Source organism: Blastocystis hominis, assembly GCF_000151665.1.
Source record: "Blastocystis hominis, Singapore isolate B (sub-type 7) whole genome shotgun sequence assembly, scaffold_23".
Classification (NCBI taxonomy): domain Eukaryota; class Bigyra; order Opalinata; family Blastocystidae; genus Blastocystis; species Blastocystis hominis.
This window is the reverse complement of record NW_013171831.1, coordinates 127,351-140,851: the sequence shown is the minus strand read 5'-3', so window position 1 is coordinate 140,851 and position 13,501 is coordinate 127,351. Positions and strand designations below refer to the sequence as shown.

The window sequence follows — 13,501 nt, the reverse complement described above, 5'->3', positions numbered from 1 at the left end:
GAATCTTTTGTTTGTATGGAGTGGTTGCAACTGCGCTCCTCGGTACATTCGGAACAATGAACGATGTGCCTGATTGGGACTATGTTTGGCTTGTGTCTTTGTCTGTGGGCGCTTATTTTGTCGCCTTTTACTTTGCTCTGGATATCTGGCTGCAGCTCAATCAGCTCTACAGGTCCAAACTCTCTTGGTGGAAAATGTGTTTTCTCCCTCTCCTCCTCCTCTTCATCTGGAGACCAGTATCGATAGAGAACGGTGTGTGCGCGTGGGATTTCTCATGGAAAACACTTATTTCGAATGATGCGGGAACATCGTTCGGCCTGGTCGCTACAACGTTGCTGCTTGTTCTGTTTTTCTACCACCCGTACGTAAACCGCTCTCTCTTCGGAGTTCTCACCTTTGTTACGTCCGTGTTCAATTCCATTTCCCTTTTTGTGTCCTTTTACCTTTCTATGCGTCCTCTCGTGATCATTTACAGTTTAGCATTGTTCGTCTCGATTTTCGGGTATCTGCTCTATTTCCTGGGTCCCGAGGTGGAGATCAAAGCCAATCTTAAAGGCAATCCCAAAGCCAATCCCGAAGCCACTCAAGAAAGCGATAGCAAGAAAGAAAAATCCGATTCTTTTGTTTCTTCCAACAAACACCCCAAGTCACAAACTCCAAATACTCTTTATCCTTCCTCAGCTCTTCTTCCATATGCTGCCACCACGCCTTTCGCACAACATCCGCTTTCTGCAATCGAATCGCGTACTACACATAACCCCTCTTCTCCATCCTCACCCCAATCGCCTCCTCCGTTCTTTCCACTTCATAGCATTTCCTGCAATACGACACCAGAAAATCCAGAGCTCCGGGCACTTCCTTCCCCGTCTCCTCCAACACTTCCTGGTTTCGCCTTTTCACTTCGCTCACGACGTCGATGAACGAATACGTGGGGCACGCGGTCAGCAAGCCTTTCAAATAGTTCCAGGCAGCGTCGTTGTGCGGAGCTTTCTTCAATATGTCCATGACAAACTCCAACTCGACGTCGATTTCCTGCTTGGGTCTCTGATTCTAATCGAAACAAAATCAATTCCAACGGAATCGTGGGTAAACACGTAGAATCGATAGGACCAGGCACTGTTGTTAAACAGATCCAATGCGATGTATTCTATGAGCAATCAACAAACACATCAATAGTGCTACTTTCGGTGTATTCCATCTCTCCTTCCCACAAATTGTACTTCTCTACCACCCAGTGACGATAGGTCCAGCTGTGGATGTTTTTATTGTCGAGTCGAATGTAACTATCGCAGTACTCCTTTTCGTTCGCATAGCAATTTGAGATTTCCACTAAAAACATGCGGTGCATCCAGGTTTGGTAACACTTCTCGGTAAGGCGACGGACATCGTCCAGAAACGCGAATTCCTTATCATAGTCGATACCGTTCTCCAGAATACACTGTTGACGAACCACCCTACATGTTATTCATATTTACAAGTCATGCCATGCAGAAACAAAACTGGGATTTATTAAAATAATTGCTGTAGTTAAGCGAAAGACGCGATCACTCAGCTCTCCACTCAGGATGCATGCACGCAGCATGCCAACCATTTCTGCAACTAGAAAAATCAGATATTCGCTTCCAAGCGTACAATGTGGTGCATATGTGATTTTACAGATTCCATCTATCGTATCCTCCAATATGGGAGTGACATCCGAGAATTCTTGAAGAATCTCCATTTGATTGGAAAGTTATGCCAACCGAAATCCATTTAAGGAAATCTCTATTTCCAAAAGATCTAATAAAATAACTAGAATTCTTATCTTTTGACTATAGTAAACAGTTAAAGAAAAAGCTCCACGAAGAATATTCAAGATAATTAGAATCACAACGAGGATGAGAATGGTACACACCATATACATTCCACAATGCGCAATCTTGGCACCCTTTCGCTTCTTACGCAACTGCAACCGATCTCGCTGTATGGTATCCGTTGTATGCTCAACAGCTGTTTCCAACTCTCCCAGAAATTTGTTTTGTCTATCAATTTCATTTCCAATATTGATGGCGTGGTCTTTCAGCTCAACAAGTCCTTCACTGATCTCATCCAGCACTTGATCAATTTTCACCTTGTTCTTTTCATACATCTGCAGTGCTGCCTTTTGGGATGCTGTTAAATCCGCCTCCACTTCCTGGATTCGATCTTCCACGTCCATCTTAGCTATGAATCACTCTTTTATAATCTCGTAAAACTTGACTCATATGGGGGAGGCGTTCCAGGGAGAATTGTGAGAACCGGAGCATCCACGTTTGGGGTTTCGGTAAACCCTACTATTCCTGAATTTGAGTGAGTACCCTACTTTCAGCCGCATGATTTTCAGATGCCTTCGCTTCAAGTCTTCTGATTTGAGCGAATAGTATGGTCAGCACTTCATCTCTTTGAATCCTCTCTTTCTAAATTATTATTATTATTATCGTTAACTAAAATTGTACCTCGGTGCTTTTTTTATCTTTCTGGATCTGGGTTTCGAGATCACCCACCATGTTTGTTGCCTCCTTCAGCATGTTGTAAATTTTGGAGTTTAACTCAATAACAACCTTTCTGTTCGTGCACACGAGGGATTCTTTATCCCTTCGCTCGATCAACTACCAACAAACGAACGATTCGAAATTACGAGTTTGATGTCTTGAACCATGGAGAAGAGAATCCTCTCTGTGTAGTCAAACGCGTTTTCTTCGACTGGGTGTGGATCAGGGTCTTCGTTGACTCCCAGTTCATGTCCAATTCGCCGCAATTTTGTTAAAGACTCTTTGATTTCGGATTCCATTAAAAAGCAAATTCACAAAAGGGATCAAAAACGATCCCTTCCTCCAGTTACTTGTAGAGCGAGTGTCCCAGTACAAGCTTTTGCATAATATCATACAAATATCGTAGACTAGCGAAAACATCGATTCGAAAGACCTCTTTCGTTATCCTGTGTACCAACAAACAACGCAATGCGATTTTCGTTTCATAACTTCTAAAAATCTGCGGTATGAAGATGCTGCAGCGCGTGATTGGCATGGCCGCACAGCTATCGACACATCGCGAAATGGGCTCGCTTCGATCAATGGAATATAGATGGGACCGTCTGTTCGTCTTTCAAAGCGAAGGAAGCACGATCCACTCCGATTATCATACACAAAGAGTGCATCGGAAGGGATGATGTGTCTGAAGTGCCGCTATGCATGAAACGCTCATTCCATCCATACGCGGATATCCGTTTCATTTCCATAGCGACTCAAACCCGTGGCGTGGAAGAAGAGACTTGGAATAAACTGCATTCGAATCTGCCAATAACACTCTCATAAACAAAACAAACATGTTTGATGATTCGAACAGAGCGAAAGTGCTCTCTACAGATAACTTCGGCACTGCGAAATGGCCCACAATGTGTTTAATCCCAGTTCGTGTCTTCTCAACACATGCATTCTCTTTAGAACTGTTTCCATATCGTTCGCATTCTTCAATCTCACATAGGCAATGCCTATAGACTCGCCTGTATTTACATTCCGAATAATCCGCACACTCTCAACTACATGTTCCGATCACCCAAGTGCCTCACCTCCATGCTTTGCCTCTATAACAGACGATATCTCCTCTTCGGATGCATCCTTCGCTACGCAATCCAATCGAATCGAGTGACTAATCGTCTCCTTCCTCGTCGTTTTCAAATCTCGGAGCTGAACTGACATTTCATCTTCAGAAAGCTACTATTTCATAATGCAGCACTACCAAACTTCAAATTGACTGTGTCTACTTATGATTTCTCTCAAGCTGGCTTCGGAATCGAGAGAATGAAAAAGTTGGGGAATATCATATAATCTTTCAATTGGAATGACTTGGCATGATATAAAGAGTGCGCAAACATACACCATTCGCTCGAATTCCGTTTCAAGACATAATCATTCTCCAGATTCTGTTTTGATAAATAGAACTCAAGCCTCTTGACGATTTCCTCTTCTTCCATCCAATTTGGCTTGTTTCGAACCTTCCGTTGGGAGTATTTGATGCGATCGGGTTTTTATTTTCATCCGAAAAGCAATTAATATTCGCCTTTTCGATTATACTATGTTGTCGCGTGTGCTGACCCGCACTGTGAAAGCAGTGCCTACCATGACTCGTGGTTTTTCTGAAGTGAAGTAAGCTCTTTGAGGGAACTTGCATTTTAGGAAGTCAGGAATCTACACAAAGACGGGAGACAAAGGATCTTCTTCTCTCTATAATGGAGAACGAAGAAAGAAATATGATGACGTCTTTCAGGCTTTGGGAAATACGGATGAATTGAACTCGTACGATTTTGTACACATTCTGAGGTTAGATTCACCGGATTCGCCCGGGGCTATGCTGAAGCCTCAAACAATGGACTGGCGCCAAAGTTGATTGAAGTATTTTTTCTTAAATTTCTGCATTACCAACAGATCCAAAGTCGGTTATTCGACTTGGGAGCTGCCATCGCCACTCCTCCCAAGCGCAGTTCGTATCTATCTCTTTTTGCTTCATTTACCGCAATAGTTCCAACAAAGTCGAAAAAACGAAATTCCCCGAAGACAACATCACCACTCTCGAGAAGTGGATCGACGAATTGGATTCCCAGCTTCCTCCTCTCAAGACGTTCACTATTCCTGTTTCAACTCGCGTTTTGTATGACCCTTAGACATCAGCCCCGGGTGGAGCGTCTCTGCAGATGTGCCGCTCGATTTGCCGTCGTGCCGAGCGTTCGGTGGTGCCTTTGGTAGAGCGCGATGAAGTGGATTCGGCTGTGCAGCGCTATCTGAATCGTCTGAGCGATTTCTTCTATGTGGCGAGTCGCTGGTCGGTGGAATTTGACAAAGTGGAAGAAATTCCGTGGGTTCCTCATAAGCAATTTTGGTTTGTTTGTTGGACACAAAAAAAGTTTGATTTGAATCATGAACGACGGTTCTTGGAACCTGGAGTGCTATGATGTGGCGAGTGATGAGAGAGCGTTTGCGAATATCAGGGCGCAGGCAAAACAGCAAGCCAAAGTGACGAATCGAGTGCAAGACCAAATTCAAGAGCAGCTGAATGTAGTAATTTGGGTGCTGTGAAATCGTAGCAATCTTGCATCGAGATTAGTGCGTGGTGTGGAGAAATCTTGAGAAGAGACGTTTCTCCCAATATTCTCACATCTCTGAGAGATGGAATCGTAGATTATAGTGTTTTTAGCAACACGTAGGTGTTGTGTCAGGTGGCATCTATTTTGTATCCGAACTATATTGATAAATTTAATGAAGCGCCGCGTATGTGAGAATGAAATTGGTTGAGTTGTAGAAGAGTATATGGATTACAATAGCAACATTGCGGTGTTTGGTGATCACTGCAGAGCGATTGGGATTGAGAGCGAATTAATTCTGGATTATACCTTCTTTGATGATCAGGATGTAGTTTTGTTGAGCAGAATGACACAATTAGCTTCCAAAAATCACCACGTGTTTGCTAGAGTACATGGACCATTATATGCGACAGAACTCTCAGGAAAAGATTTATTCTGCTAATGAAATTCCAACAATGGAGGTAGCTGGAGTTGGTGCTGCTGCCGGTACTACTGCTGGTACTACTGGTGCTACTACTGGTGCTATTACTGGTGCTACGATGAACGAACCTTCGTTGGTGCAGGATGCTTTAGAAACGACCGTCAACACACAACTGCTACCAACAGAACCTGTGGATGAGAGTCGTCTGCGACGGCTGTTTTGCTTCTGTTGCTATTGTTGTTGTGTTTATTTCGAACAAACAAGACGGATTCCTAAAACTGTTAGAATCGGACTCGAACAACAATTCCTCGCATGTGTTCTGTAGCCGTCTTCCATCCATTCTCTTGCAACGACAAAATTGCTGCATCTCACAAAGAGAAGCACCAGAACGATCGGTTGCGAGTATGCACACACTCAATCACTCTTGTTCAACTACTTACTTTGATAGGCAACAAAAATTGATTTGCTGGAAGCGAATTTATGAACTTCAGTTTCCTCTTATCTCAAATCAAATCTCATGCAAATTATTATCAAGGTAAGATGCTCGAATGAATCATTGACCTCTAGACTGTGTCCGGGAGAAAAGTAGGCTTGGTTTGTTTTTTATGACTCCTTTAGCGTGATTTCAACTTGGACGATAATTTAACAGTAGATTGCAGTGGAAAAAGGAATAAGGATGTAGGTTGCCGATTTGAAAAAGTCGCTGATGGAAAAGGAAGGAATCTCTCCGGACCAGTTTCGACTGATTGTGAAGGGGAAAGTGATGTAATGTGTACCGAGTTTCATTCATGTCAAGGACGGACGATAAAACGCTTCGGTCGTATCAGCTTACAAGCGGAACTGTGATTAATATGGTGTTGGCGTTGCGTGGAGGCTGTTAACTCATGTACTCTTTTTTGACGTTTTTGTTGAATTTCACTCGCTGATCAATGCCCTCGAATGTAGCAAACACAATCCCAAACAGATTTCTTTTCACACTGGATTTTGCTTGTTTTCGAGTGGGTACTCGTTATAATGGAAGTTAGTACCATCGAAACTCTTGTATACTTGAGATTGATGATTGTTGTTTCTAGAGTATCGTACTCAATAATCTGCGCTACGTAGTTAATACGCTAGATGAAATAGAGTTCGAGTTATTGGGAAAACGTTCTTTTCTAGTTCTGTTCCTCCTGTGAAGGATACTCCCATGGGAATAAGTGAGACGAGTCGTCCGTATGTAGAAATGTCGTCTCCTACAGTAATCGGAAAGAGTAGCTGTTGATTCTTAGAAAGTCCCTCTAAACGTTGCGCCGATTGAACCGCGCTCCGACAACGTGGTTATCGAGCCGGAAGTGACCAATATATCTCAAATTAGCCAGCCATCCTTCGATTCTCCACTAAACCGCTCTCTAATCACCAGCCGAATTGTTCCCTCTGTAGACCACTCGGTTCTGGACGATTTGGACGTGCGTCCTCTCTCCTCGTTGAAGAGCTCGTTCATCGACAAGCCTAGCGAGCCAGATTCTTTGAATATAACCGTAGAAGAAACGATCGAACCGTTTTTTATTTCTCTGTTTGTTTTATCGGTAGTGATCCAGGGTTCATGCCCCGCTCGCTGCTCCACTATCCTCAATCCATAACGAATCTGAGCGTAATAAACGAGCGAAGCATTCTGGAAGAGAGCGGACTTCTCGAGCAAACGTTTATCGAGGATGAGAATCAGGAAGCGCCGCTGGTTCTAGACGAACTGAGCATTCCTCCGCCTGCTCGGACGTTTGTGGAAGCGGACAGACCCAGTTTTATAAATACGCGAACGCGATCGAATTCGATCGAAGCTCAGGAAAGAGAGAATGTGTGGGACTCGGAGGATGAGGAGATTAAACAACAGGGAGGAAGGGCTTTGATTGTTTGTTTAAAGAAAGAATGAGAGAAAGAAAAAAAACATAGTAAACAAACTAACGAATTGATAGAAAGGTGTTTAGATAGGGATCAGAGTAGGTAAAGAGATCCAGAGACGTTGAGGATGATTCCTTTGGGGAAATGATCTCCACCTGGCGAAGTCGGGTGTTCTTTCCACTGTGATGCATCTCACTAATCACCACTTGGAGCGAAAAGGCCTTGAGCGGCTCGCCATCCACCGTGGTTTGCAACGTGTACCAGTCGTTGATTTCGCCCACTTGAAACGTTTCGTACTCTTGGAATGTAGAACCATCATCTCCATACAGGACCGATATGAGCAAAGGCGAATAGGTTGTATCTGTGGCATAACTTATGTAAAAGCGAATGCAAGTAATTATTTTCCTTGAAGCAAACTACCGGTTAAACTTCACAGAGATTGATGGTACATGAATTTCGATCACATGAGGACCTTCTCCATTGGATTGCCAGTATGTTGCGATCTACTATGATAGATGATAATTGTTTTGTACATTTCCATCGATCATGTTCCCAACTCCATGATCCAACTCTGCACTAGAGACCACCCATGTTGCTTCCGAAGAGATATTCTCCGTAGAGTCCATACAATAAGAGAAGTTGGAATGTCTGAGAAAAATTGGATTTCTATGTATTTTTGGAATGTGTATACGATGATTGAAAAAAGTCATAAAGGAGCATTGTAGATGAGATTGTGAGTTCATTTCACCTGAATGACGCCCGTTTCCAAAACGATTCGCTAAAGAGCAGTGTTTATGTGTGGTTCGGGAACAAACAAATCCATTGCAAATAGCCTTTAAACAACTCTTGCAGCAATTCTACAATTCAATGCCTCTTTCCATTCAAACCTTCTGAAATTCCCCTGGTTGGTAATGAATCCACTCGAATGGACTGGATCCCCACAACGATTGGCATCATGTCAGGAGACAAAATGACTTGGTATCCACTGCCGAGCGCAATCTACATGGCACTCGTTCTCCAAACATACCGTTACGCCAGCTTGAATCCCAATCAATCGGTTCATGTAATTCGACAACACCATCATCATAAGTTTATCTTTGAACTCCCCATCGATCATCCACAGAACTAGTTTCAACACAGAAGCTTCCTCCTCGCAAACCACCACCACTCCATGATCTGCCGTAAGGGGAGACACGTGAATTTTCTCTCGATCCAAAATGCATTGCATCAATTGCGCGGTAACATTTCCCTTCACTGCGGAAGCGGAAGACGATTCGCTGGGCAGATGCTCACTCTCCGCATTCAGCGTTTCTCGCCACTCCTTTCCCGATAAGCTCTGATCATTACGCATGTTCCGCTTGTTCGATCGAAATGAGCTGGATTGTGAACTTGCGCCAAGGCCCATCTCCATACATTGCGATAATGGCAAGGGAGTGGCTGCAGGGCGTGGTCGTGTGGTTTCTACGTGATGGAGGGAAATCTTGGCTTTGTTCAAAAGGCTCCAATCAATTTTGTTTTCTGCTTGTTTTTTATTTTTATTTTTATAATTTATATTTTTAGATACTGCATTTTGGTTCGTTGGGTTTTGGATGGGATTTGAGCGAATCGACTTTGATTGTGTTTCGTTGTCGTGTTTGTTTGGTTCTACCGTTCCTGGACTTTGCACCTTGTGGAAACGAGTCTGAGATGAAATAATTCTCGGAAATAAGGAAGACGAAATCTCCCTCCATCGCGAAGGTGCAGCGGAAGTCGTTGTGGAGGGAGGTGGTGGAGCAATAGGAGCAACAGGAGTAACAGGAGCCTTGGGAAGTGTAGATTCGGATACCGCGGGAATTGGAGCCGCCTCAGATCCTGATGCGAAACATGACTTGAACTCCCCCTCCCTGATTGACTCCTTTTCCTTCACTGGAGCACTCTTTGGAGCTGCTACACATCACAGAAGGAACGTTACAGTACGAGGCTCTTTTGGAGGCATTATCCAAGTCAGTGAAATTGGCTTACTAGACTGCTGAGAGATCACCGGAGCGAGGTGATCAAGCAAAAGGTACTTTGGTTTTTGAAAAGATGCTTCGGTCAGTCGTCCATGCGGATTACCCGCATTCGGCTTCACTTCAAATAACTACAATGCAGAATATAATACAGGCATACAGATTCGTTCGAATCCTGCAAAAGACTCTCCATGTTGCTCGAAACGTCATTCTGCTTTGGTTTCCTTGTTTGTTTTGGCATCATCACTTCGTCCCACGCATAGCCATTGTATCGAACCTAATGTTGACAACCGGTTGATTTCCCACGTCATCCACATCGTCCTCCTCGCTCTCACTCAGATTATAAGAGTACATTCAAAAGGTGTTCAACAAAGAGAAACAATTAGACAAAAGGAGTAGCCAATGAACTCTTCTCTTCGGTCTTCTGCACCGGCTTCCGTGTGGCAAACGCAACGATGATCACAATCAGCTCCACCACACAGATCACAATCCACAACAAATGCTCCTTCAAGTACTTCGCAAACGTCATCTCCTCAGGCTCCGGCGTCGGCAGCACCGTCGGCGCCTCCGTGGGATCGGGACCGAGCGTCAGCACGCGCTCGCCGACGAAGAAGATGTCGCAGTGCTTCTCTCCGTTGAGCGTGAGGTACTGGTAGCGGAATCCGATGTTATTGTTCCGCTGCAGATGCTCAGCGACCGCTCGGGCGTTCTCGATCGACGAGATGGCCTTGTAGAACGCGATGCCCTCCTCCTTGGGAAGAGTGACGCGGATCTGGACGGTAGAGAACTAGACAATCACATTGGATAAAAAAGAAAGTACCCAGTTAGGCTCCTCGGTAATACGATGGACAGACACGGTTGTCTTCTTCACATCATAGGCCTCACGAATTCCATTGGGGAAGCCATGAGAGTTGTACTCGATGAAGCGAGTACGAGAACCGGAAACATTGAAAACAAAGTCAATGTTGGCCAGGCCAGCAGCAGGCACCAAATCGAGGCAGTAGGTAGTTACAGGATCATCCCATTGTGTTACATTCTCTGAAACCTCATGGCAGTAACGGGTCATCTTTCCGTACTTGCCAGCAGGACAGTCCACAGCCACATCGACTCCGCTTTCCGTTTCAGGCCAAACTCCATCCTGAGCACATTTCAGACTGAGAACCACAGCAAGAACTATATGAGATGTGGAGAACGCAAGGTACGAGTGATAGCAACAAAGTACTTCATGATATAATAATACCAGAATAAAATATGGCAATGGGGAGTTTAACAAACAGGCACTCTATTTCAACAAACGTAGATGTCGCAGTAAAGTTCCAAAGGCACTCTTCACGCAGGGCTTGGTAGCCAGTGCAGTTATTACGTTCTCTGGTTGCTCTCTCCACAGAACATGTTCAATGGAGTTCGCCTTTAATGTGGACGCTATGTCGACCAATTCCATATCGTCCTTTGCCTCTAAAATCACTTTGTGCATGCTACATGTTCACCCATTTGCCAAAAATCCACTCCTCCAAATTCTCACAGTACTGTAAAACCACCGGATCATTGCGATACGTCCAGAGAGCAGCCGTCGAAGCTAACCTTGAGTTCTGGATTTCGTATAGTACCATGACATCCCTGAGCGACAATTGCACCTAAATTCCACTTTTTCGATTTAATCAAATCCTAGTTCGCAATCCCTAGTTTTTCCAGTACCTTTCTTAATATCACATATTGTACAATGGGATCGATATCCGTTTGGCCTGGTTCGCTCATGAATTTCTCAAACAAGTCAAAGAGTGATTTCATACCCCAACAATCCGAACAGTTCCTTCAATTTTTCATACAACTCCCTCAGTGCATCGTACATCGCAATCTCTCCCTTCAGCTGCGGCTTCTTTCCAGCAGCCACCATCTCCATCAGCTTCTGCTTCTCTCCATTCAATCCTTCGCTCACAAATTTCCCGAACGTTTCTCGCACCAAATTCCCCATGTTCCACACCGCTCTCCCCATCTTTAAATCCCCACTTTTCAACATTCCCGCCAACAGCCCCGCCAATTTCCCCGCGGTTTTTACATGCAAAAACGTGGGCGCCGCGCGAAACCTACATGAAATCCCGCGGGAATCGCTACGAAAGCAGCGTGACGAGCATCACGCGGAGGGCGTTACAAATGGCGGGAAAATGGGAATCGACGAAGCAGCGCGACGACATACGCGATTCGATGAAGTCACAACAAAAGGAAACCGAATCATTGGCTAAAAAGGTAACGGTCATGGCCTCCGAAAAGAGAGAAAACCGCGGTTTGATCATGAGTTGGCTGGTCACGTGGGAAAAAACGGCTTCTGTGTCGGGGTGGAATTGAAACGCCAGCGTGTTTTTCAGCTTCGACGATTTCCGAGGCGCGTAGAACAGAAGCGCTTCAGAACCGCGGGAGTCGTCAGAACCGCGGGGATCGTCGGGAAGCTCGGCAGCGCAGAGCACTTTGCGGGAGCGGAAATCGGTCAGTTGCTGCACGAGCAGATACAAACAGACCGGGATTCTACATTCCAAAAATCGGGGGTTTTCTACACGGAGTCTTCGTGTAAAGCGGTGAACAATCGCTTGATGAGCGTGGCTTCGGTGCCGTTGGTGACGACCTGCCAATCAAAATCGATCATCACTTTGGAGAGCTGTCGAATCTCGCTGAGTTGTTTGAAGGAAATCATTTGAAGCATATAAATCCAGTAATTCTCGTGGAACAGATGAAACGAATAGGGACAAACGTCAATCACGACGGTGCCCGGAGGCGTTTCTCTGATCAAGTCGAGCAAAACGGGGAATAAAAGAGAGTATTTCTATGGGAGAATCAAAGAGTGGAAGAAGAAAAAAGATACGGGTTGGTATTTGATGTGGAATTGGGCCAAGTAAGCGATTGGAATGGTTTGGCATGCAAAATAAGCGTAGGAATGCGCCAGGCCAAACGGGAATTGGTAAATCCCTCGCCATGCATCCACACTACGTAACACAAAGCACAGAAACAAACAAAAGCAACAAGCGCCCCTTCGAAAAGAGCAAGTACTGTTTAATCATCGCGTCGCAGCTCTCTTCTCCAGCGAAGGGATCGATGTTTCCCACTTGATACGCTGCGCATCACCTCAAACAAACAAAAAAGAAATACGCATATAGAAGAAGGACGGGAGTTTGAGTCGACGGAGAATGATGTAGAAACGCTCGCGATCGATGTTGTTGGGACTGACGATGTCGCGATCCACCATGAAATTGAAGGCGGTGAGAACGAGATAACCCAGAATTAAATAGGTGAATTCCATGTCTTTATGGTGCAGAAAGGAGGAGAGAGGTGAGGAGGAAAGGGTTTGAAACAATTTGAATACGCTGTTCACGTATTCAGCAATAATTGACATTGAGAATGCTTGAAGTAAGACAGAGAGAAAAAAGAAATGGATTACAATAATCTAAAATGTGATCGGAAAGGAAAAAATCGGATAGAATTCTGGCGTGTCTACTGACGTCTTTGTTATCCGTAGCATCTTCAGAATTACAAGCACAAAATGGGACATGTACATAAAGCAGCTATTTGAACCATTTGACGAATTGCGTTATAGGAGTATGGCGAATTCAACACGCTCTGGAAGACAAAGTCAAAAGAGGTGTCTTGCTGACTCCTATAACATATAACAATAAGCTACTCATCAACAAAACCAATACACAATTTACAATCCTCATAAAATAGCGGTAATTGGGATGATTCATAGTGGGGTCATCACAAATCTGACCAACTTCAACCCATGCACTTTCCTACAATAAAATTCAGTTCTTCCAACATACTGGAGATAGAGCAAAAAGCGATAAAAACGATTCGGCTTTCTCCAAAAAATGGTTCGCCATATCATCAGTTAACACGGAGAGACTGATAATGGATTTGAGGCGACACTTCACGTTCTATCAAAAAGGAAAATCAGTTAGCGATGTACATTAAGCGAATTCAAACACCCATTTTCACAATATTTCTCTAGTAGATCATCGAATTTTTCTTGAGCACTTGGCTGCATACCAAAAAATGAGGAAAAATCGATGAAAAAGAATAAATGCAATAGCCGGGAATCGAACCCGGGCCTGATCCGTGGCAGGGACCTATCTTACC

General features: G+C 44.4%; 8 protein-coding genes; 2 read left to right on the top strand and 6 right to left on the bottom strand.

Annotated features, from left to right (window-relative positions):
- Positions 1-549: 549 nt before the first annotated feature.
- Positions 550-1,720, bottom strand: GSBLH_T00006562001 (uncharacterized protein; the record flags this gene model as incomplete). The annotated part of the gene is made up of 5 exons (XM_013041670.1): positions 550-747; positions 778-1,050; positions 1,077-1,147; positions 1,183-1,454; positions 1,476-1,720. 5 exons carry the CDS (start codon positions 1,718-1,720, stop codon positions 550-552), a joined length of 1,059 nt encoding a protein of 352 aa, XP_012897124.1.
- A 12-nt stretch (positions 1,721-1,732) lies between these two features.
- Positions 1,733-2,809, bottom strand: GSBLH_T00006561001 (uncharacterized protein; the record flags this gene model as incomplete). The annotated part of the gene is made up of 5 exons (XM_013041669.1): positions 1,733-2,202; positions 2,235-2,312; positions 2,342-2,435; positions 2,475-2,627; positions 2,657-2,809. The coding sequence occupies 5 exons, from the start codon at positions 2,807-2,809 to the stop codon at positions 1,733-1,735; spliced, it is 948 nt and encodes a 315-aa protein (XP_012897123.1).
- Positions 2,810-3,246: 437 nt separating this feature from the next.
- Positions 3,247-3,716, bottom strand: GSBLH_T00003012001 (uncharacterized protein; the record flags this gene model as incomplete). The annotated part of the gene is made up of 2 exons (XM_013041668.1): positions 3,247-3,551; positions 3,587-3,716. The coding sequence occupies 2 exons, from the start codon at positions 3,714-3,716 to the stop codon at positions 3,247-3,249; spliced, it is 435 nt and encodes a 144-aa protein (XP_012897122.1).
- A 376-nt stretch (positions 3,717-4,092) lies between these two features.
- Positions 4,093-4,966, top strand: GSBLH_T00003011001 (Cobalamin adenosyltransferase; the record flags this gene model as incomplete). The annotated part of the gene is made up of 5 exons (XM_013041667.1): positions 4,093-4,144; positions 4,178-4,313; positions 4,343-4,501; positions 4,537-4,648; positions 4,679-4,966. The coding sequence occupies 5 exons, from the start codon at positions 4,093-4,095 to the stop codon at positions 4,964-4,966; spliced, it is 747 nt and encodes a 248-aa protein (XP_012897121.1).
- A 1,067-nt stretch (positions 4,967-6,033) lies between these two features.
- GSBLH_T00007106001 (uncharacterized protein) lies at positions 6,034-6,285 on the top strand (the record flags this gene model as incomplete). The annotated part of the gene is given in 4 exon segments (XM_013041666.1): positions 6,034-6,051; positions 6,084-6,101; positions 6,135-6,194; positions 6,199-6,285. Coding segments are annotated over 4 exon segments (183 nt in total).
- A 1,165-nt stretch (positions 6,286-7,450) lies between these two features.
- Positions 7,451-8,017, bottom strand: GSBLH_T00006560001 (uncharacterized protein; the record flags this gene model as incomplete). The annotated part of the gene is made up of 3 exons (XM_013041665.1): positions 7,451-7,807; positions 7,841-7,894; positions 7,925-8,017. 3 exons carry the CDS (start codon positions 8,015-8,017, stop codon positions 7,451-7,453), a joined length of 504 nt encoding a protein of 167 aa, XP_012897119.1.
- A 166-nt stretch (positions 8,018-8,183) lies between these two features.
- GSBLH_T00003010001 (uncharacterized protein) lies at positions 8,184-8,703 on the bottom strand (the record flags this gene model as incomplete). XM_013041664.1 has 3 exons in its annotated part: positions 8,419-8,703; positions 8,279-8,390; positions 8,184-8,248 (listed from the first exon to the last, which is right to left on the bottom strand). The coding sequence occupies exons 1-3, from the start codon at positions 8,452-8,454 to the stop codon at positions 8,184-8,186; spliced, it is 213 nt and encodes a 70-aa protein (XP_012897118.1). The 5' UTR covers positions 8,455-8,703.
- A 1,058-nt stretch (positions 8,704-9,761) lies between these two features.
- GSBLH_T00003009001 (uncharacterized protein) lies at positions 9,762-11,046 on the bottom strand (the record flags this gene model as incomplete). XM_013041663.1 has 4 exons in its annotated part: positions 10,987-11,046; positions 10,886-10,955; positions 10,200-10,854; positions 9,762-10,166 (listed from the first exon to the last, which is right to left on the bottom strand). The coding sequence occupies exons 3-4, from the start codon at positions 10,443-10,445 to the stop codon at positions 9,762-9,764; spliced, it is 651 nt and encodes a 216-aa protein (XP_012897117.1). The 5' UTR covers positions 10,446-10,854; positions 10,886-10,955; positions 10,987-11,046.
- Positions 11,047-13,501: the final 2,455 nt, after the last annotated feature.